The sequence below is a fragment of the Physella acuta genome, unplaced genomic scaffold, assembly GCF_028476545.2.
Source record: "Physella acuta isolate Inbredline_101_S28 unplaced genomic scaffold, ASM2847654v3 ptg000543l, whole genome shotgun sequence".
In the NCBI taxonomy this organism is placed as follows: Eukaryota; Metazoa; Mollusca; class Gastropoda; family Physidae; genus Physella; species Physella acuta.
Genome location: NW_026732062.1, coordinates 285,069 through 306,662, shown reverse-complemented (window position 1 = coordinate 306,662; position 21,594 = coordinate 285,069). Strand labels below are relative to the sequence as shown.

The following is a 21,594-nucleotide window of genomic DNA, read 5'->3' as shown; positions in this document are numbered from 1 at the left end:
ATATATATATATATATATATATATATATATACAGCTAAGACGTAGTCTATATAAAAGCGTACATAATTAGCAGGTATTGACATTATACCCTAGAGCAGTTAGCACACACGACCCCACCCAACAGTATACAAACATGTACAAACAGACCCCTATTGATCCCCAGAATACCAACAGTTTGTAACCTTTTGAATTTGAATACAACGTAACCATTTGTTAGTAAACAAACGTCTTCATCACACCCCCACCTTCACCCCCCCCCCCCCCCCCATGCGATGTACCACAACGCCACCCAACAAACGTGCGTCATTTCCTGTCGAGAATTCAGCCAATGGCTGTTAGTGCCGCCGCCTTGAGAATTCAGCCAATGGCTGCTAGTGCCGCCGCCGTTAATTAAAGCGTCTCTCATGGACTGGGACAAGTTTCGCTTACGTTAATGCATTAAAACCTTAATTGCGTTTATTGATTGCCCGGCCGTAGACTCAAATTGCTGGTGCATTAAACATGCTGGGGGTGGGGGTAGATGGGCTGGGGGGGGGGGGGGTCAGACGTATCTGCCCACAGGTCACGGTGACATGAGAGAAGATATCAACCGTCATTGGTGCACGTGAAGTCAATTATTCACGTGCAGTTAGATTAAGCGGGCTCGGCTGACAAATGGATCTCTAATTATGGAGTTATGTTAATTAGGACATCTCGTCCATACTGGCTTAAATACATCCTCAGGTCTAAAGGGGAGTGGATAGTTGGGATGATGGATAAGATAGTGGATGAGATGATGGATAAGATGGTGTATGAGATGATGGATAAGATGGTACACTGGATAGTAGCAAAGTCTGTTTGTGGACATGACAGTGTAACCCCGGGTGAGCCCGTATTAATTCAACCACCTTAAATTTTCCCAATTAACGCCAAGTACATAAAAAAAACTGAGTAGGCTCAGTGACACCTTGATGTAACGAGAGGACAATCACGGTGGTTTAAACCAGGTTCTTCTGGTTCAACAGTCCTGGCTTCTGACGTTCAACCACGTTGCCTCCACACAAGATTCCATAGTTCTTTGAAAGAATTGTGTTCACATGACGTTAAATTAATTTTGCTGGGTTAGGGTTGGTGGTGGGGGGTGGGGTGAAAATAAAAACTTACACAAAATAACACTTCCAGTACTTTTAATTCTATTAACACAATTGTCTAACACAGGGGTCTCCAAACTACGGCCCCCGGGCCGGATGCGGCCCGAGAGGTCCTCTCATCCGGCCCACGGAGATCTTTTTGTCTACGGAAAATGTGAAGATGAAGAACTTCATGAGGTTACATGGGCTCAACCACAGACAATTCATTGACACGTTGAGAGGTACAGACAAGGAATCGTAAGATTTACCATAATACAGAGTAGTAAGATGGCTAAGTTGTGATAAAACTCTTAGCATAGTATTTAAAAAGTTGGGAGACCTCCGAGTCAGACTCATCACCTTTCTTAAAGACTAGCTTATCCTTAATGATATGATGTAAGTAAAAAAATAACGCACAGCATGTAGTTTTTTTCTTCTTTCTTTTATTAGAATGACATTGAAACAAATCGTAAACTTGTGACACAAGCTAAAGAGAGACAGAACGTCATTTTTACACAACCCTACCTACCGTCAGGTGAGTCTGCTGATAAAAAAAAACAGGTGCATCCAATCAGGTAAAAAAAAAAAGTTAATTGCTTCCCTTTAAATGATGCATCAGTGGCCTCCCATTGCTCGGTTTGTTTAAATTATTCAAAGTAATGAATACCGAGGTTTTTATTTTATTTTAATTATTTTCCTTTATCAACTTGTCCTTTATTAACGTCATGTAATTGTTAGGAAAAAAATTGTAAAAGAAAAAATAATCTATAAATATCGGCATTCAATTTGAAGGGATGACACACTAAGAGATTGCTTGAAGGTTTGTGTCGACGCTTCTGATTGGCTACGGCGTACAGAAGTTGAAGAAAACTACCCAAGATGAGCGCGGAAAACCAAAGTGATCTAATTGCATGTGCCGCTGCGAGTGCTTTAGTCCACTTGCGGAAAGTGAGGCTGTACTCGACACGACGTCACAACGACGGGGAGGGGAGGGGGGAGTTGGGTGAGTCACGCTGTCGCACCGGCAGGGGGCGCTACCATGGTGAGACTGGATTAAAGAGGGTAGGGTGGATAGGGTTGGGGTGTGTGGATAAAGTGGGGGGGGGGGGGGGGTACTCCCTATAAGTAAGCAAAGATTTAACAAGTATAATCATATGTAATAGTGGATACATAAGTACTATACAAATACATTTGACGCTATACAAATGTGACGAGGGTATTTTTCCGTTTAAAGGTACCAGTCGCCAATTCAGTATTATCGGATTATGTACTGAAGTGTTGGTATTGTTGGATTAGGATTACGGCTTTAGTTAGTTTAACGTTAATGGTGTCAGATTAAGTTTAGCGATATCAGTCACATGATGGGGATGTAATGGCTGACTGGTACCTTCTAACGGAAAAGTGCCGTGCACGCCACATCCGATGCCGACATGATTAAATCAAGTACGAAGTTGTGCACATAGAAACGTCACATACATATTGGCGAAAACGTTACATACTTGACGGCCAGAAAAATATGCATGAACAAATAGTTGGCCAAATTTTTATGTACAGTGAAAAGTTGAACGTACACACAATACAAATGTTTAAAGTTAACGACAGCGGAACAAATGTTAACTGTAAGGTTAACAAGCGTCGAACCTAAGTTAACTGACATGACGAATGTAGATGAATACTTAAAAGTTAACAAACTTTGCAGAAAATGTTAGCCAATTATTTTATCCGTCAATTCCAGTGTATTGGATGTGGATTCCTACTACTGTCTGTGGACCACTCTCTGATTTAGCTGACTCCCATGTTGGCCATTTTAGTAAGCGATGGCCATCTTTAAAGCCCATTGGCCATATTGTGTTGGCCTAAACGACAAAAGATTTTTTGTGAACAAAATTTGATGGTCCAGGCCGATGAAATGTTAACAAAACTATCATGAAATGTTAACACGGCCATCTTGAAATGTTAACGAAAGTGATACACCACGAAGAGAAGGTCACAAGAAGATCAAGGTCATCAAACGATCAAAAGGTCATCAAACGATCAAAAGGTCATCAAACGATCAAAAGGTCATCTGGCGGAGAGATCTTCCTTATATATGACGTCATATAACTAGGCCCATGTTGTGACGTAAACTGTGACGAAGGTTATTGTGACGTAGGCTATGATGACGACATTAGAAAGATTAAGTCAGCTTGATTGTCCTCAGCGGTCCAACTATAAAACACAATCAAATGTTGACACCAATGTTTCATGATCCTTACACAATCAAATGTTAACATTATGTATTCCTTTAAAAAAGTCAACACACATCCAACTGTTAACACGAGCCAGTCACGTGATCTGTTTCATCTGTACGATGTTAACAAATGTTAACAAAACTTGAGTCATCAATGTCTTTCAAACCAAAGCCGTCAAGTGGATCAAAGATGTGCACAACATCCCGATGTCACAACATCCCGATGTCACCACATCCCGATGAATGTCATGTACAGTTCTATTTATATCTCACCATCCGGGTTCTTATCTTTCGTTTTCCTCTTCCTCGTCTTCTTCTCCTTCTTTTCTGGGCCTAGTCAGCAGACCTGTGGGGTAGAGGATACAACTGGTTATACGTGGTTACACATGGTTACAACTGGTTACACGTGGTTACAACTGGTTACATGGGGTTTTAAACTGGTTACACGTGGTTAAACTGGTTACATGGGGTTTTAAACTGGGTACATGTGGTTTAAACTGGTTACATGGGGTTAAAACTGGTTACATGTGGTTTTAAACTGGTTACACGTGGGTTACACTGGTGGTTTAAAGTGGTTACATGGGGTTAAACTGGTTACATGTGATTTAAACTGGCTAAACGTGGTTTAAACTGGTTACACGTGGTTTAAACTGGTTACACGTGGTTTTAAATTGGTTACACGCGGTTAAAACTGGTTACTCGTGGTTAAACTGGTTACAAGTGGTTAAACTGGTTACAAGGGGTTAAACTGGTTACACGTGGTTACAACTGGTTACGCGTGGTTACAACTGGTTACACGTGGTTACAACTGGTTACACGTGGTTACAACTGGTTACACGTGGTTACAACTGGTTACACGTGGTTAAACTGGTTACACGTGGTTAAACTGGTTATACGTGGTTAAACTGGTTATACGTGGTTAAACTGGTTATACGTGGTTAAACTGGTTATACGTGGTTAAACTGGTTATACGTGGTTAAACTGGTTACATGTGGTTAAACTGGTTACACGTGGTTTTAAATTGGTTACACGCGGTTAAAACTGGTTAAAAGTGGTTAAACTGATTACTGGTTTTAATTGCTAAATCTATAGCTAAAATGGATTCAAAACGCCAGAATGTGTTAAATAGTTCAATTTACAAATGGTTTATACTGGATGATGAGGTTACAACCGGTTAGTCAATTGATGTGTAGTACTTTGATGTGTAGTGCATGATAGAGGACTTGACTATCGTGTAATACTTGGCCCATAAAAGTACAGTAATGTAGTACCACAGAAGTGAAACACGAATAAATTTGCTATTTGACAACACATTTTTATTAGCTTTCGTGGGTCAGATGTCATACTTTGCGCAAAAAGACACCAACTAACATTCATCCAAGGTCAGGTTTTCATACAATCAAGGTGAGAGGTCAGAAGGTCATCTATTGAAGCCACCATAAAATGCAATCGATTGACAAAGTAGCCAGATAAAGTATCTGACAGAGCGGCCTGTGTATTGGTACAGATAGCACCGATCGTTAAATATGCAATTAAATTTTAGTTTGATTTCAAAACGAAGGTTTAATAAAAAAAAATTGATCAAAAGCAATTTCAAGAATTAAATATCTTCTTTTTATCCTCTTAAAATTGCAATAAAGGGAGAGAAAAAAACCACCCATCAATATTAGATTTATTTTCGATTGGGTCGTCTCCCCCTGCTACCAAGATCAAACTAACGAGTTGCGTGACCTGATTGGTTGCGCAGGGGCGTTAATAACGATTGAAGAAATGGATGACGTGAGTGCCACGGCCGGCCCGGTAAACACGACACCCGAGTGACACTTGAAACCCGTCGGACCGTCAACTAATTACAGGTTAATTATAGCCGGTTATTATAGCCGGCTAATGGTACAAATGATTTGAAACGTGGATCAATTTTTATACACTACACAATTTTAATGCGTGTATTCACTCCAGTGTGGTTGGCTTTAGGGGTTGTGTTTAAGGTTAGGGTTTAGGGTTCGGGTTTCTATGGTGATATGATTGAGCTAACGTGAGAGCTAATTGGGTACGTCTAACCCAACTGTGCTGTAATTACTTCTAGTTTTCGAGAGCTCCGTCATTAGTAAATACAGGAAGGGATGATGATCGTGGACTAATTGCAATTAAATGTTATGCGACGACACACGAGCGCTGGTCGGGACCCGAGTCACGTGAGCAAGGCGAGGGCTGCCATTGGCTGAGGGTCGGACAAGAGCGTCACGGGTCCGAAACCTGCCGAGGTTAGGTGGGGGGGGGGGGGGGGTTGGACGGACACTTGACTGTTCCTAACTGGCTAGAGCGCTTAAGTTACCTGGGCCTATTGTATGGACCCTATTTAGACCCCCCACACCACCCCTAGATACTTATCTACCACGTATCCGACGCTGCTTGGTCTGACGTTAGCTATTGTGTCACAGACAAGTCACTAATTAAACTCATTACTCGCTGGGCTGGTCACTAATTAAGCCGACCACTCAGCGGTCCACTAATTAAATGCCGCCACTGGTTCTTGTAATCTATTGATTATGTGCAGTCCTCACACTAACACCACCCACCCCCCTCACGTGCTAACACCACCCGACAAACCCCACACCCCAACAAGATCACCCCCCACCCCAACACAATCAAAACACCACCACCTTAATACAATCAAGTGACCCCCGTCTAAATAAGATGTACACATAAAACGACGGGGTAAAAAATGCGCATCGTATGGTTTAATTTGATAGTATCGGACGTAGGGCAGCCATGTTGTCATTTACTCGGCGTATGACGAATGAGGCCCAGTTGATGTAATAAAGGAATGGGGTGTTAGTTTGTCTTAGTTCGGCCATTTCTGGGCCGCGCTGGCAAAGATCATAATCAAGGGAATTAACCGTTGGTCGAGTGATAGATGGACAGACGATCCTTAATATCAACCCACTGGCCTCCCCTTAATGGGAAAAAAAAAAAAACTATTGCTTAAACGGGAAATCCCGTTTATCAGACACCGTTTTATAACAGGGGGAAACCGTACAACAAGGGAGCTGCATCCACATCCAATAGTCGTGCAAACGGGAATGACCGAAAAAACGGATTTTCCCACGACGGATGTGCCGACAACGCATTGATCAAGTTTTCAATATATTTATGGTTACTTGGTATGCCCCCCCCCCCCCCCCATCATTTTCTTCTGTGTGCGCGTTCATTAATTCCCGTGTTTGTATTAGGTGCTGCTTGTGTGCGGTCTTTTCATTTGGTGCCGTTTGACTGAACGTCACCTACCACCGGGGTGGAAGGGAGGGGGGGGGGGGGGCGGAGTGCAGTGGTGCAGCTGGGTGTCAGTGGGTGTGTGTGTGTGTATGTGATGACCACCAGAGACAGGGCGTAGGGCGGGGTGCATTTGTGCAGCCGGGCGTCAAGGAGTGTGTGTGTATGTATGTGTGTGTATGTGTGTGTATGTATGTGTGTGTATGTATGTGTGTATGTATGTGTGTGTATGTATGTGTGTATGTGATGACCAGCACCAGAGACAGGGCGTAGGGCGGGGTGCAATGGTGCAGCCGGGCGTCAGGGAGTGCCCAAAGGCCGGGGGCGTGACAAAGTTGTTCCAAAGTTCTACAAAGGCGGAGTCCCTATTAGATCAATACCTGCCTTTATGAAATTGTATAGCTCACCACATCAAAATATAAGTGGAACAACACATTTAAAAAAATTGTCGTACCCAATGCCAATTAAATGAAAATTTTTAGTAAGGATACCTAATAAAAATGGATAAGTTAATAAAAAGTCAAAGTTACAGTACGTCTTAAGTGTAAAGATCGTAATAAGTATTTGTAACAAAACAGCTCTGTCCTCAAACACCAATGCCCTAACACAGCCATGCCCGAATACAATGCCCTAATACACCAATGCCCTAAAACAGCCATGACCTAATACAGCTATGTCCTTACGTAACAGCCCTTGCCAGCTAGAACTGTCAACAAGGTAACACGATTTATCCTTCAACTCGCGGGATCTGAACTCTTCACCTTAATTAAAGATTCTAAAATTAATTGGCTATTTCTAACTTTTTCTTGGGAAAAATGTCCAGGAATTTAATTAAGTTTTACAAAATTAACAAACGTTAGCTAATTGATAATTAATAATTAACACAACGCCTCGAGTTATAATAAGAAGCGTCTGTTACCTTGAACAACTCTTCATCAACTAAAGTTCCACACATGCACAGACAGACAGACAGACAAGACAGACAGACAGACAAGACAGACAAGACAGACAGACAGACAGACAGACAGACAGACAGACAGACAGACAGACAGACAGACAGATCTTTAGATTTAGTAAATTGTAATGTAAATTCATACAAATATTTAAATATACTACTAACTAGATATTCTAAAATAGGGATCAATTTTTTTTTAAGAGAACGATCAGTTCATCTCGATCGATAAACTCTAAAAATATTTTTAAATATTATCTTTTCATTTGAAAAGATTGCCCGTGAGAGTTTTTAAATTCCTGAATCTTTGAAAAAATCTTTCGCTTTCCTTCAGTTCAATCCTCTTCTAAAACCTCGCTTTGGTATCGCACACAAGTGACTGTATCACCAGGATTGTATCACCATGATTGTATCACCACGACTGTATCACCAGGATTGTATCACCAAATCTTGAAATCTCTCGTCCAGACACTCTCGATGCCAAGCCCCGCCCCCACCCGCATAGACCCCAGAATTTAAATGGTATATTTTCCCCCCATTTCCTTGTTTTTTCCCCTCCGTATTTTCATAAAATTGTCCCCCTTTCTTCTACCCCGGCCCGGCTCCATTCTATAGAGTCTCCCACAAGCCTTCATCGTTGCCGGCTAAATTAGAGTCAAACAACGCCGGCCGACCGGCTGATTCAATATTTATCATCGCTCTTTCTCATTCCACAAACTCAATTATAGTTCCCAATTAAAAGGAAACTCATTATGTCTTGTTTGCGTGTGTACAGGGGCCCGGGGGTGGGGTTCGTTAAGGAGGGGTGCGGGGAGTGAAAGGGGAGGTCCAAGTTTAATTGAGGAGGTGCAGATAGGGGAGTCACTTCTACATATATAAGTGTGTCGGTGTGTGTGGTTGTGTGTGTCGGTGTGTGTGCCGGTGTGAAGGTGGGTGTGTGTGTGTGTTTCTCTGTGTGTGTGGCGAGGATTGTGATTAATATGTAGCTTCTAACTTGTTAGAATAAAACTGAATTGGGATTTTACAACATAAATAAAGTGTTCGAGTATATATATATATATATATATATATATATATATATATATATATATATATATATATATATATATATATACACGTTCAAACCTGACAGTCAATGGGGCAGACGAAGTAGAGTTGACAGTTTCGTGACGTCAGCATATAACGGAATTTTCGTCAGCACTCTGCCCCGTCGCCTTTACTCTCCCCAACTTATGCCGGGTACCCTTCACAGCTGGGTAGACTCTGGAACTCTACGGACACGAGCCCTGGATCCGAACATTCAAACTTTCGGGTTAGTAGACGTGCGCGCTACCTTCCAACCAATGAGTGAGGCTATATTTTTGGGTTTAGGTCACGTGATATGTCTATCGGTTGACACTAACCTTAAGCCGCTAGTGGGTTAGGGCTCGTCTACTGAACACAGCCAAACTACTCGTTGCTAGAGTTAAAACACGTTTCACCAACAGGGAAAAAACCGACCGACAGTCGAGGGCTCAAATCATCAAGTCTCTATTTTACACAATTAAAATAGATTAACAAACAGAATTAATAACTTTTTTACTTAATTAATTACTCCAACCAGAGACGCAATTTATAATTTAATATAATCACACAGCAAAGGTTTTTAAACTCGTGTGTTGTAGGTTATAGATTTTTTTTTTGCACTAAATGTTTTAAAAGTTGAAATTACATTCGATTAAAAAGAAACGAAAATAAAGATTTTAAAAATACCACAAACAACGAACAGGACTTCAATGGCTAAAATTAATTAATCTTTCTTTTTAAAAAAGAAATGGAATCAAATTGAAGGAAAGACTGGCTATAATGGCATTGGTCTACGTGATGAAAAAATGAATAATTGACTAACTCGATCGCCAGCACAGGAAATGAAATCTGATTGGGGGAGGAAAAAAATTAATTAAACTAATCTTTTAGCGGGTTGGTGATAATAATGTAAGACGCGAGATGACGAATTTTGTTGCGAGATGACGAATTTATGAAACAGTTTGTAGAGAGATATTGGGTTTATGGAATAGTTTGTAGCGAGATAACAGATGTATGACAGATGTAGCGAGGTGACGTGTTGTGTAGTGAGGTGACGTGTTGTGTAACGGGGTGACGCGTTATGTAAGGGGGTGACGTGTTCTGTAGCGAGGTGAGTAATTTTTTATGTAGTTTATAGAGAGTGAAATGTGTGATCTCAACCATGACTGAACCAGGCTAAAACATGTTGGGTATTTGATGGGCCGAGATCCACTTTCAAGTGTCGGGTACTTCTACCCTAATAATCCACCGATAAAAGATTATCTTTAATGAAAAGATTGCAGGTTTTCTCATTACCAAAAACATCTAAATAATTAACTTAAAAATCTAATTGTGATTTGTGATTCTCATACGGCGATAGAAGATTAATTCCAGTTTTTAAAAAACTCAATGACCTTTGATACAAAGGTCAAACGTACTGCTGCACAGAATGTCACGGCGGTAATCACGTTCAATCCTACGTTTCCCGACTCCCGGCTTTTTGCGCGCTCCGCGTAGAGAGCCATTTACGTGTTGAAATATTAACCAACAATTAAGATGACTGACACCCCAGCGGCCAGCCTGGCCAGTGTGACGTCACACTGAGCTCTGGGTAAAATGCCCAGTGACGTATAATAAGGGTCGAGTTAATAATAGATTAGACAGGCTATAAAGTCTAGTCATAAGGATTGCTAGATGAGTTTTACTTTATCCCATTGTCGATTGAATATCGATGAGTTTTTATGTGTGTTTAGATCATGAACCTTAAAGCTGATTCAATGTATGGAGATAAAACGACGACTAGTTAATGGTCCAATAGCGTTGTGATTTCCTTCATTAAAGTAAGTATCACGTGATTTATAAAACATACCCGAGGGCAGAAGGAGGGCATGAGGCAGAAGGGAGGCAGAGAAAGGGAGGACTATGGTGTAGAGGAGGGAGGACCTTAAGGCAGAGGGAAGGGAGGGGTGCTATGAAGCTAATGGGAGGTGGAGAAGGGAGGACCACGAGGTAGAGGGAGGTAGAGGACCTTGAGGGAGGTAGAGGACCCTGAGGGAGGTAGAGAACCTTGAGGGAGGTAGAGAACCTTGAGGGAGGTAGAGAACCTTGAGGGAGGTAGAGAACCTTGAGGGAGGTAGAGAACCTTGAGGGAGGTAGAGAACCTTGAGGGAGGTAGAGGACCCTGAGGGAGGTAGAGGACCTTGAGGGAGGTAGAGGACCTTGAGGGAGGTAGAGGACCCTGAGGGAGGTAGAGAACCTTGAGGGAGGTAGAGAACCTTGAGGGAGGTAGAGAACCTTGAGGGAGGTAGAGAACCTTGAGGGAGGTAGAGAACCTTGAGGGAGGTAGAGGACCCTGAGGGAGGTAGAGGACCTTGAGGGAGGTAGAGGACCTTGAGGGAGGTAGAGGACATTGAGGGAGGTAGAGAACCTTGAGGGAGGTAGAGAACCTTGAGGGAGGTAGAGAACCTTGAGGGAGGTAGAGAACCTTGAGGGAGGTAGAGAACCTTGAGGGAGGTAGAGGACCTTGAGGGAGGTAGAGAACCTTGAGGGAGGTAGAGAACCTTGAGGGAGGTAGAGAACCTTGAGGGAGGTAGAGAACCTTGAGGGAGGTAGAGAACCTTGAGGGAGGTAGAGAACCTTGAGGGAGGTAGAGAACCTTGAGGGAGGTAGAGAACCTTGAGGGAGGTAGAGAACCTTGAGGGAGGTAGAGGACCTTGAGGGAGGTAGAGGACCCTGAGGGAGGTAGAGGACCTTGAGGGAGGTAGAGGACCCTGAGGGAGGTAGAGAACCTTGAGGGAGGTAGAGAACCTTGAGGGAGGTAGAGAACCTTGAGGGAGGTAGAGAACCTTGAGGGAGGTAGAGAACCTTGAGGGAGGTAGAGAACCTTGAGGGAGGTAGAGGACCTTGAGGGAGGTAGAGAACCTTGAGGGAGGTAGAGGACCTTGAGGGAGGTAGAGAACATTGAGGGAGGTAGAGAACATTGAGGGAGGTAGAGAACCTTGAGGGAGGTAGAGAACCTTGAGGGAGGTAGAGAACCTTGAGGGAGGTAGAGAACCTTGAGGGAGGTAGAGAACCTTGAGGGAGGTAGAGAACCTTGAGGGAGGTAGAGAACCTTGAGGGAGGTAGAGAACCTTGAGGGAGGTAGAGGACCTTGAGGGAGGTAGAGAACCTTGAGGGAGGTAGAGAACCTTGAGGGAGGTAGAGAACATTGAGGGAGGTAGAGAACCTTGAGGGAGGTAGAGAACCTTGAGGGAGGTAGAGAACCTTGAGGGAGGTAGAGAACCTTGAGGGAGGTAGAGAACCTTGAGGGAGGTAGAGAACCTTGAGGGAGGTAGAGAACCTTGAGGGAGGTAGAGAACATTGAGGGAGGTAGAGAACCTTGAGGGAGGTAGAGAACCTTGAGGGAGGTAGAGAACATTGAGGGAGGTAGAGAACCTTGAGGGAGGTAGAGAACCTTGAGGGAGGTAGAGAACCTTGAGGGAGGTAGAGAACCTTGAGGGAGGTAGAGAACCTTGAGGGAGGACTTTGAGGCTGAGGTAGAGGACCTTGAGGCAGAGTGAGGTTGAGGAGGGGGCCCATGAGGCAGGAGGGGGTCGATGAGGCAGGAGGGGGCCCATGAGGCAGGAGGGGGTCCATAAGACAGGAGGGGGCCCATGAGACAGGAGGGGGCCCATGAGGCAGGAGGGGGCCCATGAGGCAGGAGGGGGCCCATGAGACAGGAGGGGGCCCATGAGGCAGGAGGGGGCCCATGAGGCAGGAGGGGGCCCATGAGGCATCACTCACCAAACCATCTGGTGTCTGGCCCCGCCGTAAATGCCGTGTTTACACCTCGCTTTGCGACAATAAATTTACATAATTAAAACTCATGGCGGGCTCGCGCACACTCGACGTAATCAAACAACCGGCGGGCTCATCCATCAAACTGCATGCCGGGAGGGAGGGAGCGCTAGCCCCACCCCTCTCGACAAAACACATAGTAGCCTCCCCTTCTACACACCAGAGGACAGCTCTAGCCCAGCACGCATTCCACGCGATGCGGCTCATAGCACCCCTGGCTCCCCCACCCCCAGAACATAATTATCCCATTTCCACTCTACCCGACCCCAATTATTCAAACACCATTACAACTTGATTAATTCCCCCTAACTCAGAAACATATTTACTTCCCCTGTAATAATTTCGGGAGCAAATTATCGGACCAGCTATAGTCTTTCCCTCCCAAAATAAACATCAATTATAACCGGGCCAACACAAAGACCGGAGTGCAACGTGGCATAATGTGGAGAAGCTTCTACACCAGCCATATGCCAGATTTCTTACACTCGGCGGGTCAGACTAATTAAAATGTTGGGTATACCATTACGGCGAGCGAGAGAGATTTGAACGAGATTTCCAAGAGAAACATAAACCATCTGCCCAGCATTTGGTCCTTAGTCCTACAGTCAGTTCAGGACATCTATAATGTCCTACAGTAGGTTCAGGACATCTATAATGTCCTACAGTCGGTTCAGGACATCTATAATGTCCTACAGTCAGGAAATCTGTCAGGCCCTACAGTCAGTTGAGGACATATACAATTTCATACAGTCAGTTGAGGACTTTTCCAAAGTTGCTCAACTGACTGTAGGACATTTTCTTAAGTCCTACAGTCAGTGTGTGTGGGGAAATCTCGGTTACCTTTGTCCTACCGTTAGTTGAGGACACCTCTAATGTCCTACAGTCTGTTGAGGACCTTTCTGATGTCCTCCATTTGATCTTACATGTCCTACTGTAAGTCGAGGGCTTTTTATCATGTCCTGTCAGTACGTCTTATCGGTCTTACAAACATGTGGCGACTTTTAAAATGTCCTACATAAAAAAACAACAACTAACAAATAGAAAATAAGGTAAAATGTTTAGTTTTTATACACGCGATCGTGAATCTCTCCCCCCCCCCCCCAAAGAAAAACCTTTGCAGGGTTTTTTATTTGAAGAAAAAAAAATGAGTGTGGATTTAGTCAGCGATGTGTGTATGCAAGTGTGGAAGGGGATGGGGGGGGGTGCCATTGCAGCGCCCTAATGCCCCCCTCGTCACCCCTCCACACCACACCAACGGAAGAGATGTGCACGATTGCGAGGAGAGGAGTGGGATGCCCCAATCAGGCGAGGTAATTAGCTAAGTCATTCGATGCTGATGAGTTGTGGTTCTTTGTGGGGCGGGCGGCCCTGATAATATCGGTGAGCAATTTGTTGTCTGCGATAAGCCGCGGCACTCGGTCACGACTCGAAGGGATGACGTGACTCGTGGCGTGACGTCACGGCACCCCCCTCGCCCTCACATTTTATTTTTTACTACACGTCACCTTCTCGTTTTATCAACCTTAAAATATTTCAACCATGTTCCCAAACTTCACATTCCTGAAATTCCTTCCCACCCCGACCCGGGATGTTGTAAAACAACATCACCAAACCTCCCACCCCACCCCATCATATCTAAACCCTGGCCGGGCTATACCTGACAATACAGAACACAGATGGCCGATGGAGTTTCCATTAGCAATGAGAGTTCCTTCCCCTTTGTTCAAACGAAATGAAGCTATTAAAAAACCGGGACTCCCCGAATCAGACGATGGGGCTTTTCAATGCACAGAAAATGGAGATGGGAGGAGAGAGGAGCGGGGGAAAAAACTTTAAACTAAAACGTTTTTTTAAAAAAAAACATGGAATCGAGAAAAAAAAAGATATAAAAAAAAGTTGAGGCTGGATTTTAGAAACTGTTTATCTACAAATGTTGAGAGAGAAAAAAAGGGAGATAACTAAAAAAAAAAGATGTTTACTTTAAGGGAACATGGCCTAAACATTCACGTGTTGTCTGTCCTGGATGTGAATACATTTATTTGGTTAAAATTTGTTGCTTGTTAGGGAAGTTCCATTTTGAGAGGGGGGGGGGGGGCATTTCAGCGATAGCAGACGTAAGTCAATCAATATAATGGTCAGGCCAGTGTAGGGGTCGATAAATGTAACTTTACTGGACCCTGCACTACATGCGGTGTGGAAGCATGTACGTACAATTTTTTTATAGAAGCTACACGCTGACACATACAAGGCTTCAACATTTACACGCTGATACATACAAGGTTTCAACAGCTACACGCTGATACATACAAGGTTTCAACAAGCTTTTAACAGTTACACACATACACATGCAAGCTTTCAACAGTTACACGCTGATACATACAAGGTTTCAACAGCTACACACTGATACATACAGGCTTTCAACAGCTACACGCTGATACATACAAGCTTTCAACAGCTACACGCTGATACATACAAGCTTTCAACATCTACACGCTGATACATACAAGGTTTCAACAGCTACACACAAATACATACAAGCTTTCAACAGCTACACACTGATACATACAAGGCTTCAACAGCTACACACTGATACATACAAGGCTTCAACAAGCTTTCAACAGTTACACACATACACATACAAGCTTTCAACAGCTACACACAAATACATACAAGCTTTCAACAGCTACACACAAATACATACAAGCTTTCAACAGCTACACACATGCAAGCTTTCAACAGCTACACACATGCAAGCTTTCAACAGCTACACACACATACATACAAGCTTTGAACAACTGCACACATACAAGCTTTCAACAGCTACACACCGGTACTGATAGTGATACACATTTAAAACTTGTCCCAAAATCTGCAGCCTTCCACCCACAAGATGGTAACAAGAAAAATGTCAACCGTTCATCTGATAGAAAACATGAGACCCTGCACTACACGTAGATCTTTCTGACGACAGCACACGCAGCACACAAGTTCATCGTTGCTCACCCTCAATGTGTTCACATGACCCCCACACACATGACCCCCACCACACACATGACCCCCCACACACACATGACCCCCCACACACACATGACCCACCCAACTCATGATCCACCCAACACATGACCCACCCAACACATGACCCACCACACACATGACCCCCCACACACATACCCCCCCCCTCACACACATGACCCCCCACACACATGACCCACCACACACATGACCCACCACACACATGGCCCACCACACACATGACCCCCCACACACATGACCCACCCCACACATGTCTCACCACACACACAGTACATCAGTCATTACAATGTACAACTGGCCCAATAACAAATATTTTTTCTTGACAAATCCTAACCTAGTATATTTATCTTAACAATGTACATCTATCCCAACAAGGTACATCTATCCCAACAATGTACATGCGGGTAACAATCCTAACCAATCCGTCTATCCTAACCAGTCTATCCTAATCAATCCTATAACCAATCCTAATAAGGCACGTCTCGCCCTACTTTCCTATAAGCAAACAGGTTCATTAGATGAAAGTGGAGAATATTTTAAAAAATCAAGTCTCAGATTTGACATTTACAAAACGTTGTTCTAATTATCTAATGACGGGATTGTTAGCGTTAATTGGAGGATGTATCAGCGTTTTAATATGACAGCTCTTGGTACGCTACACACAGTTCTTTGTACACTTTCCATTTCACACAGTCCCTTGTACACTTTCAAACAGTTCCATGTACACTTTCCCTTTCACAGTTCTTGTACACTTTGCCTTTCACACAGCCATCTCATGTACACAATTGCTACCATTTCCTCACCACCTATGAAGTGATTAACTAATGAACACCTTATGTTATACTAACCAACAAATGACCACCTTATGTTATACTGACCAACTAATGATCACCGAGTTGAACTAACCATGAAATGACCAACTTATGTTATACTAACCAACAAATGTCCATCTTATGTTATACTAACCAACAAATGACCACCTTTGCATGTTATACTGACCAACAAATGACCACCTTTGTATGTTATACTGACCAACAAATGACCACCTTTGTATGTTATACTGACCAACAAATGTCCATCTTATGTTAAACTGACCAACAAATGACCACCTTTGTATGTTATACTGACCAACAAATGTCCATCTTATGTTATACTGACCAACAAATGACCACCTTTGTATGTTATACTGACCAACAAATGTCCATCTTATGTTATACTGACCAACAAATGACCACAGAGTTAAACTGACCAACTAATGACCACAGAGTTAAACTGACCAACAAATGACCACCTTATGTTATACTGACCAACAAATGACCATCTTATGTTATACTAACCAACAAATGACCGGCGCCACCTACCTTATGTGACGTCCTGTTTGGGAGGGGGGTCATGCCTTTGACGGCTTTAGGAAAATCCTGCTCACACACCAGACTGCCCTGCACGATGCCGTACCTGTCCCCCGTGTTGAGCGGCGTGTGGCACGTGCAACAGGTAAAGCACTGAGGGTAAACAAGAGGTCAGAGGTCACACGAGGGTAAACAAGAGGTCAGAGGTCACACGAGGGTAAAATAAAGGTCAGAGGTCACACGAGGGTAAACAAGAGGTTAGAGGTCACACGCTGGTCTACTCACACACAAGTCTTAAGCTCCTCTAACATAATTACCCTAATCCCAGGTAAAATAAAACTGTTAGCTAACAAACGAAAACACATAGCTAGACACCAACCACTTGGTTAGACACCAACCACTTAGCTAGACACCAACCACTTAGCTAGACACCAACCACTTAGCTAGATACCAACCACTTAGCTAGACACCAACCACTTAGCTAGACACCAACCACTTAGCTAGACACCAACCACTTAGCTAGATACCAACCACTTAGCTAGACACCAACCACTTAGCTAGACACCAACCACTTAGCTAGTCACCAACCACTTAGCTAGACACCAACCACTTAGCTAGACACCAACCCATGTAGACTCCCTCTCCTAACTACAAACGTGGGACACCATCTAAGCAATAATTCCTAGACAGGATTTAAATGACCCCCCCCCCCCCCCACTCATGACTATGACAAAACGTTCTTTGAATACGCTAATACTTTATATCTATGCACCCCCCCCCCACTAACCCCTAGCGTACCCCCCTGCTCTGACTGCCCCCCCCCCAACTAACCCCGAGCGTACTCCCCCCCCCCCCCCCCCCCCTGCTCAGACCGCTACATCCCCAGTTGCAGGCGTACCTTAAGGTGGTAGACGTTGGTTTGTGCCCTCATGACGAGCTCGCTGGCTGGGATGGGCTGACAGCACGCTGAACACGAGCCGCTAGACCCGAACAACCTGCGGACAGAGACCACTCGTTAGACAAATCCTGACAACACTATCAGAGGGTGGACATAATGTTAGACAAATCCTGACAACACTATCAGAGGGTGGACATAATGTTAGACAAATCCTGACAACACTATCAGAGGGTGGACATAATGTTAGACAAATCCTGACAACACTATCAGAGGGTGGACATAATGTTAGACAAATCCTGACAACACTATCAGAGGGTGGACATAATGTTAGACAAATCCTGACTCTAATGTGAATGTGTATGGCTGGCGATTACATTACATTTGGAGCTGTTAAAGGTCTTATTTTGTTGAAGCAAAGGGTTGATTTTCTGTCGTTTCGCAAGAGTGGTCCACTTTACAGTGTGGGAACATTAGTGTTGGATCAGTGTTGAAATTGCAGGTTGACTTGTGGTCAATCTTTCTTAGCATGATTGTTTACTATTAAAGAAACGCAATCAACAAAGTTGTAAATAAATAAACGCTGATATATTTAACTAAAAATAAACGCTTTAACAGAAATAAAGGCTACAGTATCACATAACGAAACGCTACAACATCACTGGTGCCTGAATCTGTGAGTGACTCGCGTGCTGGCTCGGTTATGGATGGCGGCACGAGCATGGCACTGTGTTGACATGTCTAGTGTGAGTACTGATTCTCCACACGTGTCAAGTCGTCGTTTAATTCAAGATGTTACTAATGGGGATAATCTAGGTGGGTGTGGGGCGCCACATCAACTGGCCACACGCTGTGTAGATTATCACATTGGTTGACCGGTGGGGTGTATGTGGTGAGCCATCGTGTTAAGATGATAGTTTGCCTACATCGCCGGGTGGCCACAGTAGTTGACCCACAGGTGTGGTTTAGCCACATTCATCTGCACTTGTCGTGTAACCATACTGTAGGTCAGCGTGATCCCGGGGTCAAATCAGTACTCACCGTGGAGCGGCTGACCACATTAACGCAAGTGCACGTGCCTTTGCTCCGTGGACATACGAGCACGTCCTCCAACATGGAACACAAACACCGGTCACGCTTGAGGAAACAGCTCCGGCGGTCACAACATAACCAACCCGATCAATTTGTGATCGTACACTAATAACATCGATACACAAACAGCTCCGAAATAGCATAACGCCAGCCAAGCGTGGCGGCGGCTATTTCTACATCAATAACCCAGAAAAAAAAATTGATTTCCATCAAAAATCATTGGAGCGTTACATTGAAGCGGTCGATACTAAATATACTTTCCGAATAGACAAAGATGTAAATGGCATTTAAAATGACGAGACTAAGATGTAAATGGCATTTAAAATGACAAGAGACTAAGATGCAAATGACATTTAAAACAAGCCTTAATTCAGCGGCGGTAATCAGCTGACAGTGAGTTGCGTCGCTTTAGAGAGATTTTGTCGGAAGGAAATGGAGTTGACAAGATCAACCGACCAGCAGGAAGCTTCCAGCCAAGAGTGACCAGTTGATGGAGGGATTTACCCCCACCCACACCCACTCCGTGGTTTCGCATGAATGCACATCAAGTGCGCCTGTCAAAAAGTCACAATCGTATGCAAGACAGGGAAACAAGTTTTTTATTCACGGACTTTTTTTCACATTTTAATTGAGAGTGACTTCCCCTCCTAAGCTTACAGCCTGCCTGTATAAAAACAACATGGCAGGTTTATATGGCTGCAGCTGTTTTGTATAGCCTCGCGACATTTACAGTGAAATTATTTAGTTAGAAAGTGAACGTTTGGATTCGGTTAAAGCTAGGTTAGGGTTAACAGTATATTAGACAGGACTGGTACCATATAACGGTATAGTTATAGTACCGTGGCTGAATGAGTAGAACTCAGTGGTCTACAGTCTGTCTGTCTGCCTACAGTTCTATAAATAATTCAGGAATGAGAACATCTTGTTGAATTATCGAAATCGTGACGTAAACAAGTCAAGACGAGGTTTAAAAAAAATCTTTTAGAAAAGTTGGATAAACAAAATGGTACCAGCAATATGGCGCCGTACACTAAACAGACCATGCACGTATCGCTAAATCAATTTTTTAAACAAACACCCCCCCCCCACCCGCCCCGTACAGATAACCGGAGCTGCTATATAGTATAGGAAAATATCCCCACTACGCACCCCACTAACAAATCAGACACCCCACTAACAAATCAGACACCTCCCACCCCCCCCCCCCACACCCCCACTAACAAATCAGACACCTCCCACACCCCCACTAACAAATCAGGCACCCCTCTCACACCCCCTCCCACCTCCCAGCCTATAATTACGCGTCACAATTGAAGTCCCTCCCCGGGACTTTCCAATTAAAATGGCAGCGATTCTCGATACACGCCAGATTGTTTCTGGATGTGTACGTGTGTACGGGAGGCTATTCGCAGTGTGTACGAGCAAGGGGAGGCTATTCGCTGTGTGTACGGGCAAGGGGAGACTATTCGCAGTGTGTACGGGCAAGGGGAAGCTATTTGCAGCGTGCTCGTGTGTATGGGCGAGGGGACGCCACTCACTCCCAACATCAATTTTCTCCAAAATAATTGCTTTTCTCCCAATTTTCGAAGCGTGAATTTGGCTTTTGAAGTGTTCTATTGGCAGAGGCGGCGACAGTTAATGACTGACAGAGTCGGCGACAGTTAATGACTGACAGAGGCGGCGACAGTTAATGACTGACAGAGGCGGCGACAGTTAATGACTGACTGAGTCGTCGAGTGATACCGAGCAGGTTGTGCGAGTAGAACAATAGAAAATCTGCATCTTGTGGTTCAATAATTGTAGGGGAAAACATTTTTTACCTAATTATAATTTAATTTGAAAATAAAAAGTTTCACCTGGTTAATCGATGAAAGCTAATAGCTTGTCCGGTAAATTAAACGCGCGGGGGGCGGGGGTTAAACAAAGAGAACGAGTACAGGGACGGGAGAGGTCGGGGCGTCCAAAGCCGGGTGACACACACACAATGCTTCTGGCATTAACCATACAACCACACTGGTAGGCGTCGCTAGGTAGGGTGCAGAGGGGCGGGCACCCCCCGACCCAGATATGTACAGATGTGGTAGCGAAGTCCCGACGTACTGAGCCAGTTTTTTATCCACACTTGTTTGGGTTCAAACTTTCTCCGATCAGCTGCCGACGTATTGACCCCGACTAACAGTACTAATACTAACCTTACCTAAAGTAACATATCCGTTTACTGACCTCCTATGTACTATTTGACCTGGCCAATAACGGTCAGTGAAAGCATGCGTCATGTCTGGCCTTGATTTAAGAATTATCACAAGTTGGGAAACTAGTGTTGGAAAAAAACCAACTCATAATTTTAGAATCTTTTAAAAGACAAGACATACAACCCAGGCACAAGAGCAAACATTGAATGGATTTTATATAAAATGATAATTCGGCTTACCGTAACTTTCTATAAACTCGTCTAGTACTGAACCCAATTTTGTACAGAAAACACGAGTTTCCGATATTCCAAAAATAGAACATTCAAGACGGTCTGTCTTCCCCTACCCTCCCCAATAAATCACGAGCCAGCTATGGGGCTGGAGCTAAAGAATTGAGAACCGCGCAGACTTGGGTCTCAGATATTATTAGCTACGTGTGCCGCGGAGGTCCCCCATTTCATTTCCGAGGCGACTATGAGGGCAGTCTTCAATTTGCATCTATATTGCCAAACATTAGAGAGCTAGTATTTTCCTTCATCTCGGCATGATTAGCTGGGGTTTATGTGGCTTTCAGCACTTGCGGTTATG

General features: G+C 44.0%; 1 protein-coding gene across 1 annotated transcript in view; it reads right to left on the bottom strand.

The window, feature by feature from the left end:
* Nucleotides 1–1,528: 1,528 nt before the first annotated feature.
* LOC131946009 (LIM domain transcription factor LMO4.1-like) overlaps nucleotides 1,529–21,594 on the bottom strand; it is a 56,450-nt gene continuing 36,384 nt past the window's right edge. The window contains exons 3-5 of the mRNA XM_059306640.1: nucleotides 17,726–17,822; nucleotides 16,840–16,980; nucleotides 1,529–3,685 (exon numbers count right to left, since the gene is read on the bottom strand). Coding sequence (XP_059162623.1) covers nucleotides 3,677–3,685; nucleotides 16,840–16,980; nucleotides 17,726–17,822 — 247 coding nt within the window. The 3' untranslated portion in view covers nucleotides 1,529–3,676. The remainder of the gene's footprint in view (nucleotides 3,686–16,839; nucleotides 16,981–17,725; nucleotides 17,823–21,594) is intronic.